Source organism: Silurus meridionalis, chromosome 12 (genome assembly GCF_014805685.1).
Source record: "Silurus meridionalis isolate SWU-2019-XX chromosome 12, ASM1480568v1, whole genome shotgun sequence".
Taxonomy (NCBI): domain Eukaryota; kingdom Metazoa; phylum Chordata; class Actinopteri; order Siluriformes; family Siluridae; genus Silurus; species Silurus meridionalis.
The window spans coordinates 6766998-6792412 of NC_060895.1; the positions used below are offsets into that span (position 1 = coordinate 6766998).

Below are 25415 nucleotides of genomic sequence, written 5' to 3' on the forward strand. Positions count from 1 at the left end.
CTTTACACACATGTCTTTTGACTTGGGGAGGAGTATGCGGAGAACATGGGCACTTTAATATAGTGCATATTGTGTTTTTGGTTTTGTGTTTTGCAAATCATATAATTTTGAATATAACATAGTGTTTGACTAGTAGTACTATAATCAATCATAGTGTATCTGATGGACAACATCATGTGGTCTTTTTGTGTTCATTCAGATTTACATAAATAAGTGTACCTGCGGTTATAACATTTATTTTAGCTTAGCTAAAGAACCTCACATGATTCACAACTCCACCGATTCACATGATTCCAGTTTTGCATTTGTTCACGAACAATGTGATGCTTGTCATTTTTACCAAGAAACTTTGCATTAAAGACTTTCCTTATGGGGAAAACCCTCAGAGGTATTTTAAGGTGATCTGACAGCGACCGTGGCTGATTAATAAATGTGCTCAAGCACCCCCTTTTGTCAGCTCTGGCAATAACATACAATCTTCAAATGCATATCAAATACTGTACCTCAGAAAAATCATCTGCCTTGGATTTTCCAGGAACTGGAAGGAAATCCAGGAAATGCAGGAAACTCTGTATTTTCAGGGGTTAAGAGTAATTTTAATAGAGTTTATTGTATTACCACCATTTATAAGATCAAAACTCTTCACTCTAACTGCTATTTAATGTTGGATTTCTTTTATCATTTCTCAAATAGCTAACAAGACAAACATGCTTTGGATCATCTCTGGAAGGGGCGATATTATCTAAAGTTCTTTTTTTGACTCTATAACATTGGATAACATCGTGGATATTGACTAATGTTAAAAATTAAGCTTGCTTTTCCAAAAATGCTGGTAAATAGGCAACAAAATATAATATGGGGATGATTTGGTTTTTTAAAAAACAGACACTGAACAAAAATTGTCACAAAGGGTGGTAGCATAACTGGTCTCTTTCACCATCTCAAGCAGATGTTTATGAAAGCCGGTGGGCCATGAATCTCAGACTCTTATTCATCTGCTAATCTGCTAGATCTACAGTTCTTAAACAAACATATTTGTATGAATCATTGTGATGCGGATGTAACAGGAAAAAGAAAAGTCAGAAATTACCCAGAGATGGCAAAAGTACACTCATCCTTCACTCAAGTAGAAGTTCAGATTCTCATGTTTTAAGTAGACTTTTTCACCAAAGTTTGACATGCACTTAAGTAAAAAGTAGACATTACTACTACTTGTTTTAGTGTCCCGCTCATGGACCTTACATCATTTTGATATATTGATATAAAATAATCTTAAATTTAGTTATCTAATGAATGTATCCAGGCTGAACAACCACCATATAGAACACAAGCAGAGTAAAGATGATGATCAGGTGTTCAGGAATGTCTCGGTTTTTAGTCATGTTTACTTCACTGAACCCCTCTGTCTCATCCAGCACCATACTGCTTGTTGCCTTCTGCCTTGCTCATTGTTAGCTTCGTAGTCTAGTCTACGTCTGTGGTGCCTGATAGCCAGGAAACGATGCTGCGCAAAGACAGGAAATAGATTGATCAGCTGAAAAGAAAAAATATTAATCATGTCACCAAATTGATTAAAACTAAAGTAGCGAGTCTGGTTTGAAAATGGAAGAAATAGAAAGTACAGATATTTGTGTAAACATTTTGCGTGAATGTAAAAAGATTGTAAAAAAATTAATAGTGAAGTAAAGTACTGATACCAGGAAAAAAATCTACTTAAGTACAGTAATGAAGAATTTGTACTTTATTTCTTCCCACCTTTGTAAATTACATCAGTGTTGCATTTCCAATAGACAAAGATATGAAGATATGATACCTGTCAGTATTTGCGAAAAACTCAGAGTTTGAGTGGCTGCTAATGACCCAGGTATAATTTGCATTATTAGGAAGCAATTGTCACAGACAGAACTCATATAATTCACTTCATGATTATTTTCTGACATGTCAACAAGCCAAACTTGCAATACACACCACAGTCCTTTTTTTAAAAAAAAAGAAAATCACCTGTTTTATTATTGTGGAGCGAATCTATAAAATATCATCAAAACTTACATACAACTAACATTCATGTGTTGCTGGTGTAAGCAAATGTAGGTATTTTCCTGTTATTATAATGTTCTAAAATATTCATATCAGTTCAATCCAGCTTACACACTGGCACTGAGTTTTCTTCAAGAAATAAATTTTTACAAGATTTACAACTGGAACTAATATTTCTTCTGTGTGTTGGTGGAATTAACTCCCCCTGGATGCCTGAACAGCTGGTGTCATCAAAGAAACACTAAAGACCTACTGTAAAGAGCTCACAAGGATGAGGAAATGGGAGACAGGCGGCAGGTTTTCAGCAACAACAACAACAAAATGGCTTTATTTTGCCACTTTCTTGTTATCACTTTTACTTTTTAGTATATATAATCGCACTAACTCACGCACACACACACACACACACACACACACACACACACACACACACACACACCTGTCTCCCGCTTTTTCTTTCTTTCCTAAGGCTATTGTCTCTCCCTGCTTTTATTCTCTCTACTGCTTACTGAAAGAGAGAACACTCCTTAATGAAAATTATGCACAGGTGTTTCTTCTGTTCTATTCACTTCCTCCAGCTCCACCCTCTATTCACAAACTCCATTCATTTGCCACATATCCTCACCATTTGACTCTGGGACTAGGGCGTCATTTTAGCACTGTATTGCCCAAAAGGAAGGTTAAAGAACAGGCAATTTCTTCAAATAATATTAGGGTCAAGTGGATTTGCTGATATCTTTGTACAATTCAGTAACATTCAGTAAAAATCACTTAAAAAGTTTGTATCAAATTTAGACACAGCATTGACCCTTCTAAAGTCCACCCTAAAACTATAACCCTTGGGTACCAGGACCACCAGGCTGGACCAGTCACAGTGGGACTCCATTCTTACCCCTATATCGAGCATAGCCATGAGCTCTTCCTGAGTCACCTGGGGAGCACACTACCACCATTGGGATGTCTCAGTTGGTGTTTTATGAGATTTGTGCACCCAGGCAGAGGCAAAAACATCAAAAAAGTTTTAACAGTAAGTTCAAATTCTCTGCACACAAATGAATTTGAGAATGATGTTTTTGCCTCTGCCTGGGTGCACAGATCTCATAAAACACTAACCACTGTTGGTTGAGATGCTAAATTTGCTGGGACCCTCCTCTATCCATTGCCCAACCTCATATTCAATGTACCCCACTCGCCGTGTGGCCTCAAAGGTAAGTAATTTAGAGCTAGATACGGGTAATAATATTACCAACATTATCTCCTGGTGCAAATTCATAGCTGTGTGCCCCATTATACAGTCATTCTCCATAGTGAATAATATTTTTTATTAATAGAATGTTCATCTTCCCAATTTACTCTAATATGCCATGTGGCTTATGACCATATATCAATTAAAAATTGGAAAACCCAGTGGCCGCTTGCAGGACATCACGCACTGCGAATAATAAGGGCCCAAGCAACTTATCCAAATTGTGTGCATCATAATGAACAAACTTTGAAATAATATTTTTGAGAGAGATTTTCTATTTTTTAAGAGTCGGTCAGTCAGAATCTCTTTTAGAAGGACTGCAATATTATGCGCTGAAATGCTGTGGAGAGGTAAAACTTCTGTCGTGTCACCTGCTGAAAGTAACACAGAGCTATGCCCTTGTGTTGTCTATTCTAAGGTCAATCATAATTCTGGCTAAGGGGACCTTGATTACTAATAATGCTCATAATGGTGCTTTAGGGGGGGCCAGTGGATTCACCAGATGACATTTGTGACATTTTGGGTTACCCATAACTCCTTGTCCAGCAATGTTGGATATTGGATGTTGACCCACTTTGCTGTTACCTCCATCTCCATCTTTTGTAGGCAAAACAGAGCTGCTGGACGGCTAAGCTCTCGGACCGTCATTGCTGTTTAGGGGTACGGCTGACCTGCTGCAATAATTTTGCTTCAGATTTGTAGTGTATGGACTGTAAGCTGCTGGCCTGTGAGTTGAGCTTTCCCCAAGCTGAACTGCCTCAGTGTCGTTGTGCGTAATCTTGTTGAGTGTGACATAGGCATGGCCATCAAACTGTTTTCTCTAACACACACACTGGTCTTTCCCTCAGGTGGAAGCAGGGCCTGAAAGCATCTAACAGAAAATGCTGAAAGAAACCTGGTGTTATGTCTCCTAGTGGGTGGTGAGAACCTTAACAGGTGGCAGGGACTCCACAACAGTGTACCTCCCTCTGATCCTATTCTCTGCTGTTTCTGAGAATACACATTAATGAAAATGATGCCCAGGTGTTTGATTCTTCCCATCATTCTTTGATCACTTCCTCTGGCTCCGCCCTCCATTCACAAACCTGTGACAACTCCCCCACTGCCACACCTACATTTTCCCCAAGTTCTTGGATTAACACTTCAATTAAAAATAAATCTCGTCTTCTTTCACGCTCTACTAACCTCTGCCTGACAGGATTTTAGTTTCTATTGTACTTGCATGAGGGTGTATTTTTATGCAAGAATAAAAAAAACTAAATAAAAATTTGAATGCACTTAAAGGTGTCTGCTACGTAATGTAAATGCCAGGATAAAAAATTAGCTGTTTATCAGACATTCCACATGTCCCAGATGTTCCCTCCAGTAGGTGGCGTCCTACTGACAGTGGGGTGAAATAGGGTTGCAAAGGTGGTCTACCTCCCTGAAATGTGTTTGTGCTGGGTAAAAATGAATCAACAGCTTCTGACCAGTTAGAATCCCTTTGATATCACCCAAATGACAACGGGTTCCCTTTTTGAGTCTGGTTCCTCTCAAGGTTTCTTCCTCATTCATCTAGGGAGTTTTTCACTTGCCACAGTTGCTTCAGGCTGCTCATCAGGGATAAACACACATAAATCACTTTAATTCTTAAGTTCTGTAAAGCTGCTTTAAGACAATGACTATTGTGAAAAAAGTGCTTTAGGAATAAACTTGAACTTTATATGATATACACTACCAGTGAATAGTTTGGAGGCACCTTCCTAATCTAAGTTTGGAGACACATTCAATAGCTTTTCTTTATTCATATTGTTTTTAACAATTATGTGGTCAACAAAAACATGTTAAATAAACTAGAATGTGTTTTATATATTTTTGATTCTTTAAAGTAGCCATGTTTTGCTTTAATAACAGCATTACACACCCTTGGCACTTTTCCACTTATCTAAAGTCCATTCCCTCCAAGCAAGTCTTCCAAAGTCTTCCTAAACAACTTTATTCTTTGCTACCATTCGACAACCTGACTCATGCAGTATCCTCTAAATAGTGGTTGTTGAAAAATGTCTACTTCGAGAAGCATTTAGGTAAATAATATATTTCTAAGGCTGGTATTTCTAAGAAAAATATTCTCTGCAGCAGAGGTAGCTCTTGGTCTTTTTCTGAAATAATTCTAATAAGAGCCTGTTCCATAATCCCTTGGTTTTGGTGACTGCACTTGATGCTACATTTAAAATTCTTTAGGTAAATGAAGGTAATGATGTACTGTGTTTCCTCTTTACTTATCTGAGTGTTAATGGCCCCAGTATGGATTTTTTTGTAGTTGCAGTAATACTGCACTAATAGTTCTATTGACTCTGTACTTACTCTTTCCTCTGCACAAGACAACTGATAGTCTAAAGCACATTAAGAAGGCAAGAAATGTCACTAATGAACTCTTCATAAAGCACAACTTTATAAAGCTGTCATCAAAGATAAATTTAGACGATCTAAAATATAAACTGTTCTGGGTTGTTTAATATGTTTTTGTTCACTAAATTCCTTAAATGCGCTTTTATAGTCTGGTTGTCTTCAGTATTAATGTGCCTGTTGAAAATAAAAATAGATAAAATCAGATGTGGGTGGCGTGTCCAAACTTTTGACGGTACTGTACAATTTATGTGGCTGTTATTTGAAATGCAAACGTAGAAGTAATTTCCACTGGTCTCTTATTTAAAAATGCATTTATAATTCTAGTAGACCTGATGATTTGTTTTAAGGATGTGCATCTCCATAACTGAGGCCGATGTGATTCACATCTCGATGCATAGCCAACGATATGATATATTATATCCAAGATTGCACCACTGGTCGGTCCGCTTTTCATTTCACTGCAAGTTGTATTCTGTTATAACTATGCAATGCACAATTTAATGCAAAAAAATACGGTATGCAATTCATTATTATACAGATAGTTCACTTTTATTTCGTTGGTTCAGACAGACAACAAATCATACATTTATTTAGGTGACTTCTAATGCATAGCCCTTTCACAAAACAGGCCTTTAAAAAAAAGATTAAAATGAAACCAGACATCTTTTCCTGTTCTGTCTCCAGGAAGATGCAGCTCTACCTCTGCCATGTTAATCTATATTCTATGTGACCCTAAGAGCACGTCTCGATCTCCGTAGTGTTGTGATGCGTCGTATTCACGTAGCAGTAGTGGTGCTGAGAGAACACGCCGCTTAAAGAAGGAAAAAGATTTGGAGAAATCAAACATCAGTCACCAAATATTGGTCACTTTCTTAATAATAAAAGCGCATTTACTGATAATTATATACAAATAAATCGTTTTACCGATGCCAAAATGTTAAAAACTTGGATCTGTTGCACACTTTTTGCATCAGATTGTTAACTTTTTAGTAAATCGGTGGATATTACTATGCTTAGTGTGTTGTGAATGTGCTATACAGTGTGCAGTCTATTTTTAATGCAGGTTCACTACATGTACACGCGGCCCGCCTCCTAAACGGGCGCGCACACGCGTTCCCCCAGTTCGCCACGTGGAGGCGCGCTCGACGCGCCGCGGTACCGCGCATGCGTAGACCAGAGTTGGTCATGGCGACGGTGCGTTCGCGTCCATGAGGCGGGAAGCACGACCTCTACTCGCAGCCCGGGAGCGGATTAAACACGCTGAAGAGGAACCATGGCCGGCGTCTTCGATATCGACTTGGACCAGCCGGAGGAAAATGTCTCCGACGACGAGCTCGAGGAGGTAACCGGCTTTCCTCCGCATGCTGGATCCAAGCCCTGCCAGCCTGGCGGCTAACGCGCCTGCTATACTTAGGCCTGCTTCACTTAAATGCCGAGTGCCTAGGCCTCAGCTGTGTTTCTCAATGCAAATCACTACCCGTTTTGCGGAAGGGTGATAACCCCGCCCCGTACGCTACGATTGGCCAGTACTGAGGGTATTCTCCCTAATATCGACGAAATCTATCCACACCGGCCAATCACAGTGCAGGGGGCGGGCTGACTCCTCGAATACGGGTGGGGAAAAAAGTTAAAACGCAAAGCCAGGACGAAAACAGCTGAGAAGCTAACGCGCTCTGCACCTACCATATAACGCACATTCTTAGTAATTCCACGACTGATAATAAATGTTTTATAGATTAAATATACACATACACGATTTTTTGACAGTCTGTTGTCCGTCGCAGGATCCTGAGACAAATATGTAGAGTGAATGCTAATTATAGGTGTGCCGTGTCCAGGATCGTAGGCTAGCAGCCTCACTGCTGCCTGTCTAGCCCTGTTTCATCATGGCTCAGTCCTCAGTTATGGACATGGACACTACATAGTTCACTACGAAGGGACCCCAAACCTTTATTTTTTTTATTGTAGGTAGGGCAAATGTAAAGGATGAAGAGCTGTGTTTAAGACTGAGTGGACATGGTGTATAAATGTCTCCGGTGTTGAGCGTGTAAAGTGACTTATTGTACAAACTTCATGCAGATCTGACACACAGCTGCTAAAAATCATGCACACACGTGTGTGTGTGTGTGTATATGTATGTGTGTGTGTGTGTGTGTGAGTGTGTGTGTATATATATATATATATATATATATATATATATATATATATATATATAAATAAATGGCATAATTCATGAATTCATTTGTCACAGTTGTCCATAAAATACGCTTATGCAGTATGCTTCAATTGCTTATTATAACAGTAAAATAATATATGTATTGCTGAAGACAACAAATGTTAACATGCAAAATGTACACAGTTTAGAACTGTTAAGAGAGGGGAAAAAAAACATTACCAACTTACTAGTTTTTAAAAGTGGTATATAGTCTGCAGAGAGATGTTTGCATTCTGGAGTGATTTGGAAGTGATTAATATTTTCTATAAGACAGACATACTGTATTAAAGAGGTCTAAGTTGACACTCTTTGGGTGTAAACTCCCTGCAACTGCACCTGAACTATTTAAAAGGGCAGTGTGTAAGTTTCTAACCAACCGCTGAGGAATGCAGATATGTTATTTATAGCGGACCAATCAAGTGAAATGTCTGTTCTTCTTCAAGGCACAGATTAATGACATCATGGATCAGCGCAGTGGCTTTGAATTGTGAGTATAATGAAATACACTACATGTTTGTGAATTTGTTTAAACATTTTTTTTTGTTTATTTTTTTAATTAGTCTGACTGTTCGAAATCCATTGGTTGGATCATGTACACTGTTTGTAGTTTCACACGTGCAGAATGACGGCAAAACTTTGACATTAAATGCTGTATGTTTGCCGTGCACCTCCCTTTCCACTCATTACAGTAACATGGACGACTGCGAGAAGATCGAGATCTTGGAGGGCAGTGTGAATCAAGGCACCGAGAGCATTCGTCCGGAGTGCTTTGAGCTATTGCGAGTTTTGGGGAAAGGCGGCTATGGAAAGGTACACATCAATAAAACTGTCTGATTAAACAAATGAATTAAAATATTTTCCTCCTGGTAATTACATTTTATTCAGAAAGAACGCATGTTCTGTTCATTGTGTTTCAGGTATTCCAGGTTCGGAAGGTGACCGGTGGCGGGTCAGGGAAAATATTTGCTATGAAAGTCCTGAAAAAGGTTTGCTTTTAAATATTTAATCCATTCTAATGAATGTGGTGTGTAGCAGTGTTCTGAATTTTTATGGTATTTTTCCTTTTGTCTTGCCAGGCCATGATCGTCCGCAATGCCAAGGACACGGCCCACACCAAGGCCGAGCGTAACATCTTGGAGGAAGTGAAGCATCCTTTTATCGTCGACCTCATTTACGCCTTTCAGACCGGCGGCAAGCTTTATCTCATCCTCGAATACTTAAGTGGTCAGTGAATCAAGCTCTGTCTTCATTCTAAGAAACTGTTTTCTTCTCGGTTGTGTCCGGACATGGCCACAGATTAAATCGTGCCTTAATCACGTGCACTGGAAATCCTTCAGTGAATGGTTTTCATTAAGAGCGTATGTCTATAGGATGTATAAGACGATCCCACAGCACAGCGACTGAACTGTGTTGGACATAATATGATTAGGACAGATAGCTACATTTTCTGTCGATTGCTGTTTGATTTAGAGCTACAACTAACCGTCATTTTGATCATCGATGAATCGGTTGATTATTATGATTAATTTCTTAACATTATTTTTGATTAATCGGATAATATTAATAATAATAAAAAAACTGTATGGGGGATTTAAACAATTCCTGCAAAAAAAAGAAAGATTACAACCAAGTTGACAACCATGCTTTACATTTTTTCTATACGTAAATCAACTATACAAGCATTTGGACGCAGTAAAGCCGCAGCAAATCGCGTTCAAACACAGCCGAGTTACAAACGCTATAAAAAGAGGATGGAACGGAGAAACGCAGCAAGCCAACAGGCTCGATTAACAAACAAAGAGAAAAACATGCATCGCATGATCGCTTTACGTCTGCTGTTATTTGCTCCTTTTAGATTTGTTTGTTCGCATTGTTTAGTCGAATCCATCACTATGTCGCGAGCGAGGTGATGCTTGCGAGTCACACCAGAACAGATCCAGTGCGACTGTCCCGAAGTCAGCAAACACAGTTAACACAATAGCACTTCGTTAAACGAACCCTTTTCATATGATGATAATTATACAGGTTTTTCTGCTTACCGTGCTGCTGGTTGACCCTGTACTCTGCGCCATGGATGTGTTATCTGGCCGTCACAACACATTTTGTATTTTTTTTTATTTATTTAAGTATTAAGCAATTCTTTTTAATTTAAGAATTAAGCAATTTTTTTTTAAATGTAAAAAAAAATGCTGGTGGCTTTTTAACGCCAAATGTCCTCACGTGTTTTGTCCCCCGAGTTATTTTCGATTGTCTGATTACGAATTGCTTTTGTGTCTGTCATCATTTGCAGGTGGGGAACTTTTCATGCAATTAGAAAGGGAGGGCATATTCATGGAAGACACTGCCTGGTAAGGATTGTGCTTTAGCTTGTGTTTTGCTCACTGAGCGTCCACATTTCGACAAATCTAAGTGATTTTCTTTAGGACTTTCCTTTTTAATGGAAGAATAATGTTAATAATGAATGCAACTGCAACATTCTGTTACTTTTAATATTTATGGTATACTGTTATTATATTATATAAGATCTTCACTTTCAGACATAGAAAGATCAGATGAGCTGTCTTGATTGGCCAAAATGAAATAGAATCACCAGAATGATCCTGGAGGCTTTTTACTTGCAGCTTTTACTTGGCAGAAATTTCCATGGCTCTCGGCCACCTGCATCAAAAGGGCATCATCTACAGAGACCTTAAACCCGAAAACATCATGCTCAATAGTCAAGGTAAAGCTGATGGTTATGATAAGTGATGTAATAATGCAGCTGTGTCATGGAAGACCAGCAGTTTTTTTTTCTTTTTGGTGGTTCATCGAGTGTGTTTTATCTTTGTCTTGGAAAAGGCCACGTGAAACTGACCGACTTTGGACTGTGTAAGGAATCCATTCACGACGGGACGGTCACGCACACGTTCTGCGGCACTATCGAGTACATGTAAGTCATTTCATTGCAAGTGTGAGCTCGTGTCTGCATCACTGAAATCGACAAACCTGCTAACAATTTGATTAGAAAACATAACTGCAGCCGTATTTGTGCTTGCGGATAAGACCTGTGTGCTTTTGCTTTATGTATTTGTTTATTTTTGTTGCCTCGTTTCCTCATCTGAAAGATCCTTTTCTTTTAGCGGGATGTGTAATGAATAGAGTTAACCGATGTACTGTATGCAGTACTCGTCTGATTCTCTTCTCGATTCTCTTTGTAAGCGAGTGGCACTGCATGATGGTTTGAGAGCTTGCAGGAGCTGCAGGCTGATATTGGAGAGTTAAAAAGTGACACATGGATCAAATCCAGATTGATATATGCCCCAAGTTTTGATTTATTGGGGAGAAAAAATTTGGTGCATATTTGATTCCTCCTATTAGGTTATATCGGTTTGGTAATATAATATAATTAGATGATATTTTACTGAATATTATGGGTTGTTTAGGGTCGATTATATTTGTGCTGTGGGAAGTGTAATTGAATAAGTTTCTCTTTTGTTCCAGGGCTCCAGAGATCCTGACAAGAAATGGACACAATCGTGCTGTCGACTGGTGGAGTCTCGGAGCCCTGATGTACGACATGTTAACCGGGGCTGTGAGTGTGAATTTCACATTGTTACACAAGTGTCTCCTTTAGATGCGGACCGTGTCTGGGAGAATCCCATAAAACTACCCTTTCTCACTTTCTGCCAAGTTGCTAGCATGCATTTCTCTTTATTTTTCACAAAGGGCAATCCAAATAGCATTCCACAAGTGAGGAGATGGATAACGTGCAATATTCTGTCTTCACAGCAGGTGGTAGCTGCTGCACCAAGTTGCTTCATATTAGAATAAAATGAAGCTTTTCTTAGCTTTGTCACTGTATGTGAACAAACAGATACTGTCGCTAAAGAAGCCCTCAAGTAAAGGGGAATCACAGAATGTAATCCTACCATCAGACCTCGAACCAGTAAACAATAAACCTGTACATCTCGGGAAAAGTGGCAGACAGAAAAGCAGCGCTAAATCAACCCTGCTATAAACGAAAAACAGTTGACCAACTTCTGCTTTAAATCCAGAAGCGATCAGCCCATATACAAGACTTTACTATTAAAGGGTAAAGAACCCACAGCATGTAAAACAAAAATGGCCGTTAAACATGTATTAATGAACTATTAATGCAAATATCCAAAGTGCATCACCAAGGAAAATTCTGGAGTCCTTATTATATACTACAGTAAAGGACCTTATAAAGCTGCTGTTTTTAACAGCTGAAATACTGCAAGATTCTTCTGTCGTAATAGTACAAGAACTACTAAAATGTCTCGCTTTACCTATTTTTCTGCTTCCATTAAAATAGCCATTGTTTCTGGTACCAGTGAGAAACAAAGTTCAAGTGTTGTATCGTTCAACGTCACTTCGATAAATAAAAGGAGACATTTTGGCCATCAAATACACTGGGTTCAATAATTGGTGATCGTTTATTTTGTGGGCAGGAAGCCCTGGTAAATGGCATAAAAAACCCCAAGAAAAGCATGTTTTGTTTTGAGACAAACTGTCAGCCAAATATGAGAGTCCATACCAAACACACACATTGTTACACGTTTCACACTTTATTTTTGGCTTAAAACAGTACAATTTCGGGCCCTGTGTGAAAAAGTGTTTGCCCCCCTGTTAAAACTGTGGTTAATCACACCTGAGATCAATTTCACTCGCCACACCCAGACCTGATCACTGCCACACCAAGAAATCTCTTAAATAGGACCTGCCTGACAAAGTGAAGTAGATCAAAAGATCCTCTAGCTTTAGGCGTAAAATTACGTCTGGCGTAAAAGTAACACTGCATTTCAGAAAAAGAACAACATATCAACAGTAAAATATGGTGGTAGTGTGATTGTCTGGGGCTGTTTTGCTGCTTCAGGACCTGGAAGACTTGCTGTGATAAATGAAACCATGACCTGCTGTTTACCAAAAAATCTTGAAGGAGATCTGTTTGTGACCTCAAGATGAAGCGAACTTGGGTTCTGCAGCAGGACAATGATCCAAAACACACCAGAAAGTCCACCTCTGAATGGCTGAAGAAAAACAAAATAAAGACTTTGGAGTGGCCTAGTCAAAAGTCCTGACCTGAATCCTGTTGAGATGCTGTGGCATGACTTTAAAAAGGTGGTTCCTGCTCGAAAACCCTCCAATGTGACTGAATTACAACAATTCTGCATAAATGAATGGAGCAAAATTCCTCCACAGCGCTGTAACAGACTCACTGCAAGTTATCACAAATGCTTGATTGCAGTTGTTGCTGCTAAGGGCGGCCCAACCAGTTATTAGGTTTAGGGGCAAACACTTTTTCACACAGGGCAATGTAGTTTTGGATTTAGTTTTCCCTCAATAATAAAAACCTTTATTTAAAAACTGCATGTTGTGTTCACTTGTTTTCTTTTTACTAATATTTAAATTAGTTTGCTGATCTGAAACATCCAAAAAAAAAAAAAAAGAGATCAGGACTATCGATCGATCGATCGATCGATCGATCGATCGATAGATAGATAGGCTATCATGTTGTATATTTGAATGTGTATAAAGGCTGATTTCTGATTTCTTTTTAGCCTCCGTTCACTGGGGAAAACCGGAAGAAAACCATTGACAAAATACTTAAATGCAAACTGAGTCTCCCACCCTACCTCACACAAGAAGCCAGGGACCTGCTTAAAAAGGTAAGATGATATTTTGATATTATATGATGATATTTATTATAACATTTTGGGATTTGGGAGTTTGTCCTGCCTTATAAAAAAAAATACAAATAAAACCCACATATAAATATTTATTAAAATGTGTTCAGCTGCTGAAAAGGACTGCCTCATCCCGTCTTGGAGCTGGACCCGGAGATGCAACGGAGGTGCAGGTTGGTACACACGGCTCTCATGTTTCTATCGCCTTTTTGAAATAAATGCTGTCGATTTTATTTACCGACTGCAAAAATGAATCTTCTGCGCGATTCGTTTCTTAGACCCATCCATTCTTCCGGTTAATTAACTGGGAAGACCTTCTCGCGCGGAAAGTAGATCCACCTTTTAAGCCTTTCCTGGTGAGTACTTGCATGCTCAGGTTTCTTCACTCGTTTCTTTGCCAACTGGCACGGCAGGGGGTTAAATGCGTCCAAGTGATTTAAATGACCTCTGCTATTGCTTTCTTAGCAATCCGCTGAGGATGTGAGTCAATTCGATTCGAAGTTTACCAGCCAGACTCCTGTGGATAGTCCTGATGACTCCACACTCAGCGAAAGTGCAAATCAGGTCTTCCTGGTAAGGCTATTTTTTGTTTTTATTTATTCTTTTTTTTTTTTTTTTTTCCTCTTCTCCATATAAATATAATAAGAAATGTTTTATTTTTTTTGGATTTTTATTTTTTAATTCCTTAGGGCTTCACATATGTAGCTCCATCCGTGTTGGAAAACGTGAAGGAGAAGTTCTCATTTGAGCCAAAAATCCGATCACCTCGCCGCTTTTTAGGGAGCCCCAGAACGCCAGTGAGGTAATGCGAGTTTAATGTATGCAAACATGTTGTGTGTAAATGCATTGCTCAGCTCAGGTACTTGGACTAATTGAACAATGAAAAAAGTTTTCATTATAATGCTTGTTTTTATAAATAATTCTGTTTTACTATACGCTTATTATTGATGTTTTACAGCGTTTTTATTATTATATTATCATTTTGGTCCACGGTTCTGGAGGAACGTTGTTTAGTTTCCAAAATGCCTTGATTTGACTTGCGATGTTGTGGATGTTTGTTTCTGTTATCACTTGTGTTATAGCAGCTATAAAGTGTTCCCCCACCAGCCTTTCTTTCTTTGTTTCGTCTACCTTGTAAATTTAATGTGGTACAGTACTGAGGAACATCAAAGCCTTCTGTTTGTGGCAGAAAATTGCAAACTGACTTATAAACGCTGGGCGTAGAATCGATGACGTCTTCTGGCGTGCACATTAATATACCATCCTGTGCTTCGCCTTGCTCTGACCCAGTCGTCTAGCCTGAATGATTCTAGCCTGCTCAAATTCATTTTTCCTGCTTCTAACACATCAACTTTGAGGACAAAATGTTCACATATCCCACCCACTAACAGCTGCTATGATGCAGAGATAATCAGTGTTATTCACTTCACTGTTATAATGTTATAATCTTATGCCTGGTTGGTGTAATCCTATTGTTTTCCTCTCTTCCAGTCCTGTGAAGTTTCCTGGCGACTGCTGGCCTCGATGTCCTGGCATGCCTGGCTCTTCCACTCTTCAGTCCCCCTCTGAGCATGCTATGGAGGTGTCCACTGTGGATCAAATGGAGATCTCAGCCAGCAACGAAGTCACCGCTCCACTACCCATCAGACAGCCCGCCGGCTCTGGCATGGGCACGTTCAAACAGCAGACGTACCCTGTTCTGCCAAAACGGCCAGAGCATCTACGCATGAACCTATGACCTGTAACCCATAACCTAGACATTTACTATGAATTTGTGCCCTCAGTTTCTTTTATATGAATACTAAAGGGGGGGGGGAGGATAAACCAGAAAATTCCCCACCATCACAGATCCAAGTCTGTCGTTCACTGATCTGATGAGCATGTGCACTTCACTGAGCTCCAGAAGCTGCTTCAGTTGCTCACATCCCAAAAACAGCCCACATTGTTCTCAGATGCTATGCGTCACATCAGATGGGAGTTTTTTTTTTTTTTTTCCGCCTTTTGGATGAATTTTTTTTTTATTTTTTTTTTTTTTGATTGTACTATCAAAAGGAATATGAAACACACGAACAATAATCCAACGTCTGGCTCAATCGCTCGACGTACAAACTAGGTGACAAGGTGCTCCGCTCAAGATGATCAAGTGTTATTGAGGAATTGCTTCCATGTGGAATTCTTCGTGTTTTTACAGTATTGCTTGGGAAGCCAGAATGACTTTTCTCTCTGAATGAAATCATTGTTTATTGAATTTGAGAGGAGAATTGAAATTGTAGGGATTCCATTAAGCGGCGGTTGATAAGATGGCGAAAAAGTCTTATTCTCTTTAAACTGCGTGTACGTCCCACGGTGATATTTAGATGATGGGTCATCACACAAAAAGCCTCAATAAAAAAACAGACATTTCACTTTTTAATCTTATTATTTTTTGTGTTGCACTTGGCCAATAATCATGTATTTTTTTTGTCCTTTTCATTGGGTGATTTACTTAATTGCCCTATTCCACTTTTTTACATTTTAGAAATTGTCCCATTGTTTGTTTTTGTTTATTTTTTTGTTTTATTAGTACTAGATTATTTGTATACAGGTAGTCCCTGGTTTACGATGGCGATACGTCCCGATGACTCCATCCTAACTTTTAAATATTGCAAGTCAAGACATGCCTACTCAGGAGTCTTAAAGAATGGTGATCAGTATGGGGTAGTATACTGTAATTTGTTAATAATGATCCAATTGCAGTACATAATTTAGCAAAACAGAGCAATTTACAGTATCATAATGATAATAAAATTTACAGTATGTATGTATGTATGTGGGTGTGTTGAAACGAGTGGTAAAAAGCACACCTGAAGCTGATCAGGGTAAACAGTGCCCTTTGCTACAGTGTCCAGCAAAAAAAGAAAGAAACGAGCTAAAGTTGGGCTTCGAAACAGCAAAAACACCAAAAAAACACGTGCTCCAACACCGAGACAACTGAATTCTGTCGACAGCCGCACATCCTCGCAGCGTCCCAATGTATCATTCAGCTTAAACGCTGCTGTGCTTGTAAAAAACGTAAAATATTTGTACAATACGGTCAATTTTGTCATATATCTGTCATTGCAAGTTCGAACAATCGTAAGTCGAATAATCGTAATTTGGGGACTGCCTATTTTTGCTTATGATGTACATTCCAATACTTCATTCAGTCTTTAGGTTGACTGGCATTTGATATATAATTTAAAATTATTTTTTATGTAAAAAATATATATTTTTACTAAGACAAAATATACATCATTTCAGACTGAAAAAACCCAAACCAAAAAACCCCCACATGCAAACGCTTGTTGTTCTCTAGCAGGGACACCTGTAACCTTGCCCAGGAGTTTTGAACATCACTGCTGTCAGTGACTGACTTTGGTATTTTGATTTGGGTCAGATGCACATTTTCTTAATGAAAAGTCAGAGGAAACCGATCAGACTCATTCAAACAAACTGGAAGTCTGCATTAACTCAAATAACCACTCTATACATCCATGATGAGCAGAAATGCACCGTTTAGTGTTTTTACAATTTTCAGTTATGGTAGCCTCAGATCTTTGTTCTTGGCTTGCAGGAGTAGAACTCGATGTAGACTTTTGCTGTTGTAGCCAATCAATCTCCTGGTTCAACATGTGTGTTCTGCTTTTCTGCTCTTCACAGCTGTTAAGCGTTAGTTCTGTACTAGTCAGCGCAAACCAGTCTGGGCCAATCACTCTGAGGTATGTTTTTATTTTAGTTTTGTGTAAACTTTAGACTGTTGTGTCTGAAAATCCCAGGAGATCAGCAGTTTTTGAAATCTTCAAACCAGTCCAACGGGCAGCAACAACTATCCACATAAGACCACGTTTTTCTCATTTTTCACAACATGATGGTACAGAATAATTGGATGATTTTGAAGTGCATGGTCAGTGTATACATCCTTTACTCAAATCACCTTATATTTGGTTACTATTGAAAATATGCTGGTGATTGTGGTCTAGTTGTTCCCTGTAGCTAAGATGTTCCACTTTTTGATTTGTTCCACTTTTTGAAGTTCCAGATTTTTGATCATTCAGCAGTAAACTCAGGTACTGATGTAGAGTGAGGAAACCTGATGCAGTGAGCATTCCAGTTCTTGAGGTCAGAGCGTTATTGCAGGCCACTCAAGATCCTTCACACCAGCCCATGCAAGCCATATCTTCATGGAGCTGGATTTGTGAACACGGCCATTGTTATGATGGAAGAGTTTTGGGTCTCCTAGTCAAGGGCTCAAGTGAAGGAAAAATGTATTGCATCCAACGACATCCTTTGTGGTAACATTTCAGGAAAACCAGATATGGCTGGAAAAAGTCAGGTGTCCCAATGAATTTGTCCTTATAGTGTATATGAAGCAACCTAAACAAACCCTTGGAGTTTGTATATTAATGATCTGAATTGCTTTATAATAACTTGATGTATATGATATAAGCAAACATTCTAGCCAGCTGCAACAGTTTGTGTATATATGTGTGTGTTGTCACCCATCATGAAAGAAAGAAAGAACTAATCCATTATGAAAAAATACATCACTAGAAGCACACTATAGTTGAAAAAATGTGGGGTATGGACATGCCCATTCAACATGTCCGTATGTGCTTGTTGAACATCCCATTCCAGATTAATTCCATGTTGCACTTCACTACTTTTCTAGAAAGGCTTTTTACTATATCTCAGAGCATGTCTGTGATGATGTTCTCATTCAGCCAAAAAAAGTGTGGGAGTTGGCATTGATATTAGATGGAAAAGCCTGAGGCACAGTCAGTGCTTCAATACATGTCAGGGGTGTTTGGTTTCAGCACTCCAATTCATCCCAAAGGAACATGTCTGGGCTTGGCACCTTAGTTCCAGTAAAGAGGAATGTTTAATGCTACAGCATACAAAAATCCAATGCTTTGTGACAAGAGTTTGGTGAAGAGAGTCCATATACTTTGAGCCATATAGTGTAGTATTTCACCTCTAAGACCCTAAACATTTGTATTGTCTTGTTTAAGAAAACAATGAACATTGTCTCAAAGCAGCTTTACACAGATAATGTGGTGATTAGAAAATTAATGTTTTTTATAAGTAAGTTGCCCCTGATGAGCGAGCCAGTGGCGACTGTGGCAAGGAAAAACTCCCCAAGATGGCATAAGGAAGAAACCTTGAGAGGAACCAGTCTCAAGAGGGAACCCATCCTCATCTGGGTTGCACCGAAAGTCCATTTATTGCAGATATACAATGTTGCGGGGTACAGTGATGACATTAACTACAGTCCAAATCCATTCTCGAAGCTCCTGTTCTTACTCCTGAATTTCATGGAACCACCCAAGGTGTTAATGAGAAACCGTCCCCAGCTGCACAGATTGGCCTCCAGTCGAAGAGAACACTATCCAGAGGCAGGCCTGGACGAAGTGGGAAGCTCCACGGTGGGAAGAGGGGCAGGAACAGTGGTCACTGGAACTTCAGGAGCATGTTTATCTCCTAATAATAATAATAATAATAATGAGTTTACATATATTAAATCAACAAATGAAATTATATATGAAGGTTCTAGATTTTACATTCAAGTCAAGTCAAGTTTATTTCTATAGCGCTTTTCACAACAGACATTGTCTCAAAGCAGCTTTACAGAAATCAACAGTTAAGGTGAATGGTGTGTATTTATCCCTGATGAGTAACCATGGCGACTGTGGCAAGGAAAAACTCCCTTTGATGTTATAAGGAAGAAACCTTGAGAGGAACCGGACTCAAAAGGGGAACCCATCCTCATTTGGGTGATATCAAGAGTTTGATCATAAATCTTTCAACAATACAGAACACTGGAGAGAGAGAACTAACATGAGCACTGGAGTATAAGATTATAAGTAAATGTTCTTTCTACAGTCTTTGGTATAAAAGTAAGCTCAACATTTGTGATCATCACAGATCCAGCATCAGCTTCTCCATGCCAGAGCCTTTAAACACTCCAGGAGGTCCAATGTCAAACTCCACACATGCAGTGGGATCCAAATGGCACTGGCACGTCTCTAGATGGTTCAGGATGTTTGAGAGTTCGGCATCTACTTCTTTAAAGTCCATAATCTTCACGAGGTGGGATGTGACTGGAGCTGGCCATCCTCAGGATGCCTCGGGAGGGGGAGAGAAAGAGAAGCAGTGGAGAGGAATTAGCGTAGCTGCTGTTCATGATATTAACAGCACAAGTTGATAATGTGCAAGTGATCAGATGTTCTGTAGCACAAGTTTATGATGTGACGTATGTTATGTGTAGGCTTTGCTAAAAAGATGTGTTTTTAATCTGCACTTAAACTGGCAGTGTGTGTCTGAGCCCTAAACACTGTCAGGAAGACTATTCCAGAGTTTAGGAGATAAATGTGAAAATGCTCTACCACCTTTAGTGGACTTTGCTATTCTATGAACTACTAGAAGCCCAGAGTTTTGAGATCTCAGGGAGCGTGACGGATTGTAGCGTGTTAGAAGACTGGAGAGATACATGGGAGCCAAACCATTTAGTGCTTTATAAGTGAGAAGCAGTAGTTTGAAGTCTATTCGAAACTTAACAGGAAGCCAATGTAGGGATGATAAGATTGGGGTTATGTGGTCATATTATCTTGACCTTGTAAGAACTCTTGCTGCCGCATTCTGAACTAACTTAAGCTTGTTTATTAATGATGCAGGACAACCACCTAGTAATGCATTACAGTAGTCTATTCTGGAGGTCATAAACGCATGGACATTGTATTATTTGTTTTGATACCAAATGGCCCTGAGATACTAATCATACCTTTATTTAAAAACAAGGAAGAAAATGTGTCTTCCTTAAGTTCCTGCATCTTGAACAATAATTTTGGAAATCAAGTTTCAGTGTTTGTATTACAGGATATAAAGTAATGGAGAGTGTATTAGTGAAGTGAAGAAAAGAGTGCAGGCAGGGTGGAGTGGGTGGAGAAGAGTGGCAGGAGTGATTTGTGATAGAAGGGTATCTATAAAAGTGAAAAAGAAAGTTTATAGGACTGTGGTGAGACCTGCGATATTGTATGGTTTAGTGGCATTGAGTAAAAGACAGGAGGTGGAGCTGGAGGTAGCAGAGCTGAAGATGCTGAGATTTTTTTATTGGGAGTGGATGGACAGGATTAGAAATGAGTTTATTAGAGGGACAGCGCATGTAGGACGTTTTGGAGACAAGGTGAGTGATGCGAGATTGAGATGGTTTGGCCATGTGCAGGAGAGGGACATCAGTAGGAGAATGCTGAGAATGGCACCCGGAAGGAGGAAAAGAGGAAGGCCAAGGAGGAGGTTTATGGATGTGGTGAGGGAATGATGATTCGCTGTGGCGACCCCTAATGGGAGAAGCCGAAAGAAGAAGAAGAGGAAGAATATTCTCATTTAAATGTGCACTGTAATATTTATAGGGCCATTGTGCTTTTAATTCCTGAGCATGGAACTTGCAGAAAATCATTTGATTAAATTCAATTGTATTTTATTTGTATAGCAGTATTAACACTGAAATTGTATCAAAGCAGCTTTACAGAAATAAAGTATAAATTTTAAATTAATAAATTAGTCTCTAAAGTTAAAATGTTTAAAGTTTTCAAGTTAAACTCTTAACTATCACTGTTAAGGTTATCAACGTTTCACTGATCGGGACTTTTCATTTAGCAAATTGTTCATATTAATTACATTTCAAATTCATATTCATAGTTCTTGAGTATAATCCTCTCCAGTAACCTCATGGATCTTTAGACTGTTTATGAGGAACCAGTGGGTCAGGAGGAATCAGGCAGGTCTGGGGGAAAAAAAAGAAAGGGACAGGATTACTGATACCTCAGGAGCATGTTTGACTTGACAGAGAGAAAGAGAAACATGCATTGTTAGGTATTCATATTATTAAAAGCTAAAAGTGAGAGCCATAATGTAACACAGATATGAAGGATCTCTGGTATATAAGACGGCCTGACACACCGCCAACAAACCTAAGTGAAAGCATGAGAGTGGGGCATCCAAACATCCCAGTTCAGCAAATTCGTATATTCTATATCACAATGTCTCCAGATCTGCTCCAGATCACAAAAGGTTTAATGCTTCAACATATACAGACACTTCTTGTAGCAGCATATGTGAGAGAAATGGTATGAAATTAGGAGATTAGACTATTCTTCTGATTTAATACATATTTGTGGACAAAAATATATTAAAATGTATATCAATGATTCTGAAAGGGTTTAGGAGAAGGCCTTGATTTCCCTCAATAACAAATTCAGAGTCTAGTGTTTTATTCTATGGAAGCAATGAGGTAGAAATACAGTTTCGAATGTAATTTGCAAAATGGAAATGCAATAATTAAAATGGCAACGTATTTCTGTATTACCATTACCATATATGCAAAGTTTGGTGCAAAAGAAAAATGAAACACATTTGACATTTTCAACAGTAGTTTTAACATGTAAATTACACACTCATTTTAATGCTTAATAAGTTAAAAAATGAACTTATGAACTTGAGCAAAATGAAAATGAATGTCAAATTGATTTAATATGTTTAACATGTCCAAGCAATAATGGTAGCACAATAATCATTTAAATGTCATTTTTCTTAAATGCATTCAGACTCATGGTTAGGATACTCAGGATTGCATTTTCATCATTATCCATTGTGATATTTGTATATATTAAAATGCATTCTGAGCCAGAGGTATAGAATAGCTAAATGTAGCAAAGTGGTGATTTAAATGTCTTTTTAATGCAGAATTTAAAAAAAAAAAATGATACAGAAAAGAATTGAATTTACATACCTTTAAATTTCCATATTATTCCTGCTATTGAGTCGATTCCTCGAATCAGAATCGTAAAGGAATCGCTTGCTGAATCGCTTGCAGAATCGCTACTGATTCACTACTGAATCAAAATATGGACGACAGCAGTATGATGCCATGGAGTGATGTAGCTGGCTGTAAAACATGAATTCGCTTTAATAAATAGTTTTCTCCGGATTTATCCGAACAGGTGAAAGTTTATTATTTCTTTATTTAGCGTATGCTTGTATAACAATGCGGCTAAATATCTAGCTAGCTAACGGAACTCCCTGAATCTAACCCCAGGTGTATTTAAATATTTTTGTCTATTTATTATATTCATAATTACAATAATAACAGCATTAAATATAACAATATATAACCACTCATGAATGAAAGGAATGTCAACGGATCATTCAGTGGTACTAAACAGACGGTTTTAGTTTCACTTTTAGTATAGATGTAGTTATTGAGAGCTAGCTTGTTTGTTAGCTGATCAAGAACTAGCATTCGATATGAATTGAAGCAAAGCAAGCCTACTTGTATATTTAATTAGTATTTTTTTTTTTGGTCAATATACTGGGATAGCACTATGTTTCTTCTTCTGTGCATAGAAACTATGTCCTGCTCTAATATCCAAATATAAAGAAATCTTAACTACTAGGTCTTCAGGTTGTCACAGGTGGATTTCTCGGTTCAATGCATCCCACTTGTATGTCTTTCTTTTGCTCTTTGTGAATGATTTTCTGCATTGATCTGTTTTAACAGGAGCCAGGCTTTGCCATGAGTCACCCTGAGAGTCTCAGCCCATCTATGATGGCCTTGTCTGAATTCATGATGCAAAGAAAACTTCTTGGATTTGGCGTACTCCTGGCATGGGTTGTCCTCTTCCATTTGCTGATCAATGTTTGGCTCCTTTGCGTGTTCACAAGCCTCCTAGTAGTTATGGGAGGGTGGCTCGGCTCTCAGGCTCTCCTCGAGTCTGAAAGCGTCATCCACCTCGAGCGCTTCATGACGCTGGAAGAGATCCGTTCTTCCTCCGAGAGTGAAATGCAGCTAGACCACGAGATCCAAAACACGGTTTGTAAGATCATCCGAGATTTTGTCTCTTCATGGTATAACACAGTTTCCACAGAACGGGAGTTTGAGGATGAGATCCACAACTCCATGCTCTCGATGGCGATGGAGCTCAAGCGTCGTGCAAAGAAAGTCGACAGGAAAGCATTAACTCTGAGGATATTAGATCTCTGCGGATGCCATCTTCAGAGCTACTCTAAAGCTAAGGAAATCATGGCAGGAAAAGAGGACGAGGACCGAAATGTGAAGGATAACGAGAGTCTCTGGAAGGAATACAGCACGCTTTGTGTTCCTCACCCAGCTCTTCAGAGTTCTGCCATAGAAGTGAATTATGCACGTGCAATAGTGGATTTACTGTTACACGTACTTGTCCCTCCGCCACATCTTGAAACGAGAACAGGAAGATTTGTAGTGTGTGAACTTATAACGTGCAATGTTCTTTTGCCTTTAATATCGAAACTGTCAGATCCAGATTGGTTGAACATGTTGATTGTGGATGTGTTTACAAGGTCCACAAATCCAGAAACCAAACCGGCCGAGTCAGAGAAAATGCCATCTCCTACGCCTTTGGTTTTAAATGACGAAAATTCGCAGGATGCCGAGGTTCCATCTTCCTTACCCTTGAAGGTCAAGTCTGATACTCCCACTACGGTCGAGACACCAACACCTGAGTTGACAAATTTGGATGTTCTTCACTCTGCAGATCTTTACTGTCCACAGAACCACGAGGATGAAGTTGCTGTCAGACAGTCGTTTCCTTTGGATCACCCGGGTTTCATTTCGAAGGATTATTTGCGAAAATCCAATCCATTCTACCAAGAAACAGACTCTGATTTGGAGTCTCCGCTGAACGATTTCAAAAGGAGCTCTCTAGAATCTTTGGTTTTGCTAGGCACAGAAGAAGAATCAGCAGAGCCGGTTACAGAATGTCCCACACTTGGATTACTGGACCAAAAAGAAGAATTCCGAGGCTTTTCCAATGCGCCGAGGGTCGTGGTCTCGGACATGCAACCCTCTGATATCCCTGATAGGACGGATGAACTATCTTCAAGCTTTTGTGCTCTTCCAGAACTTTCCACGAGAACGGAAATAAGTGGTTTGGAGACATCAGTGGTGTTAAACGCCAACGGACTCGCTCTGTCGGAACCTCTTCAAGCCTCCTCACCTTCAACCGGATCCATACCGTTCTCTCCGTTCACGTTCGAAACCCTCAGTAGTCCTGAAGGCCCTGTTGTCATTCAGAACCTTCGTATCACAGGCACCATCACAGCTAAGGAGCACAGAGGCACAGGCTCTCATCCATACACACTCTACACTGTGAAGGTGTGTGTGCATTTAATCCAGTTATTTCAATTTCGCTTTAAGCATACATTATCCTGTGGAGTATTACTGATCTCTGAAGTCCCCTCGGAATTCCTGAAGTCTCAATATTAGTTCAGGTCGTATGTTAGTAGGTCTATTACAGGTGCACACTATATAAATGTATAATATATATAATGTGTATATATTACAAGTACGGGACTACCTGTACATATACATTATATATATAATGTTGCGCTAAATTTTTAATATTTGTACAATTTTGTCGTATCGATCTCGTCATGATAAGATCGAAAAATCTTAAGTTGAGCCATCGTAACTCGGGGGACCATCTATATAAACAATCTTTTTATTGTGTAAGCCAAATCCAAACATGCGACTATAGAATTGTAAAGCTCTGGGTTACTGATGGGCTGGTTGGCGGTTCAATCCGCAGTATCGCCATGCCGCCACTCTTGGGCCCTTGAGCAAGGCCCTTAGCCCTCCGTGCTCCAGGGGTGCTCTATCACGTATGACCATTGCTTCCTAACATCGCTGGGATATGCGAAGAAAGAATTTCACTGTGTTGTAATGTAAAAAGCACCTTTGATTTCACCCTGACTTCAGCTGTTATTAGTGTACTCACTTTAGGGATGAAATCTT

The 25415-nt window shown here is 39.2% G+C and overlaps 2 protein-coding genes across 2 annotated transcripts in view; both read left to right on the forward strand.

The window, feature by feature from the left end:
* Positions 1–6684: 6684 nt before the first annotated feature.
* Positions 6685–15978, forward strand: rps6kb1b (ribosomal protein S6 kinase b, polypeptide 1b). Its single transcript, XM_046863537.1, has 15 exons — positions 6685–7013; positions 8330–8373; positions 8576–8696; positions 8804–8872; positions 8963–9110; positions 10177–10234; positions 10508–10608; positions 10725–10815; positions 11367–11457; positions 13448–13555; positions 13684–13746; positions 13852–13929; positions 14039–14146; positions 14263–14375; positions 15065–15978. Exons 1-15 carry the CDS (start codon positions 6945–6947, stop codon positions 15309–15311), a joined length of 1509 nt encoding a protein of 502 aa, XP_046719493.1. The 5' UTR covers positions 6685–6944; the 3' UTR covers positions 15312–15978.
* Positions 15979–22457: 6479 nt separating this feature from the next.
* snx19b (sorting nexin 19b) overlaps positions 22458–25415 on the forward strand; it is a 34743-nt gene continuing 31785 nt past the window's right edge. Inside the window, exons 1-2 of the mRNA XM_046863296.1 lie at positions 22458–22587; positions 23145–24776. Of these exons, the coding sequence (XP_046719252.1) occupies positions 23160–24776 (1617 nt within the window). The 5' untranslated portion in view covers positions 22458–22587; positions 23145–23159. The remainder of the gene's footprint in view (positions 22588–23144; positions 24777–25415) is intronic.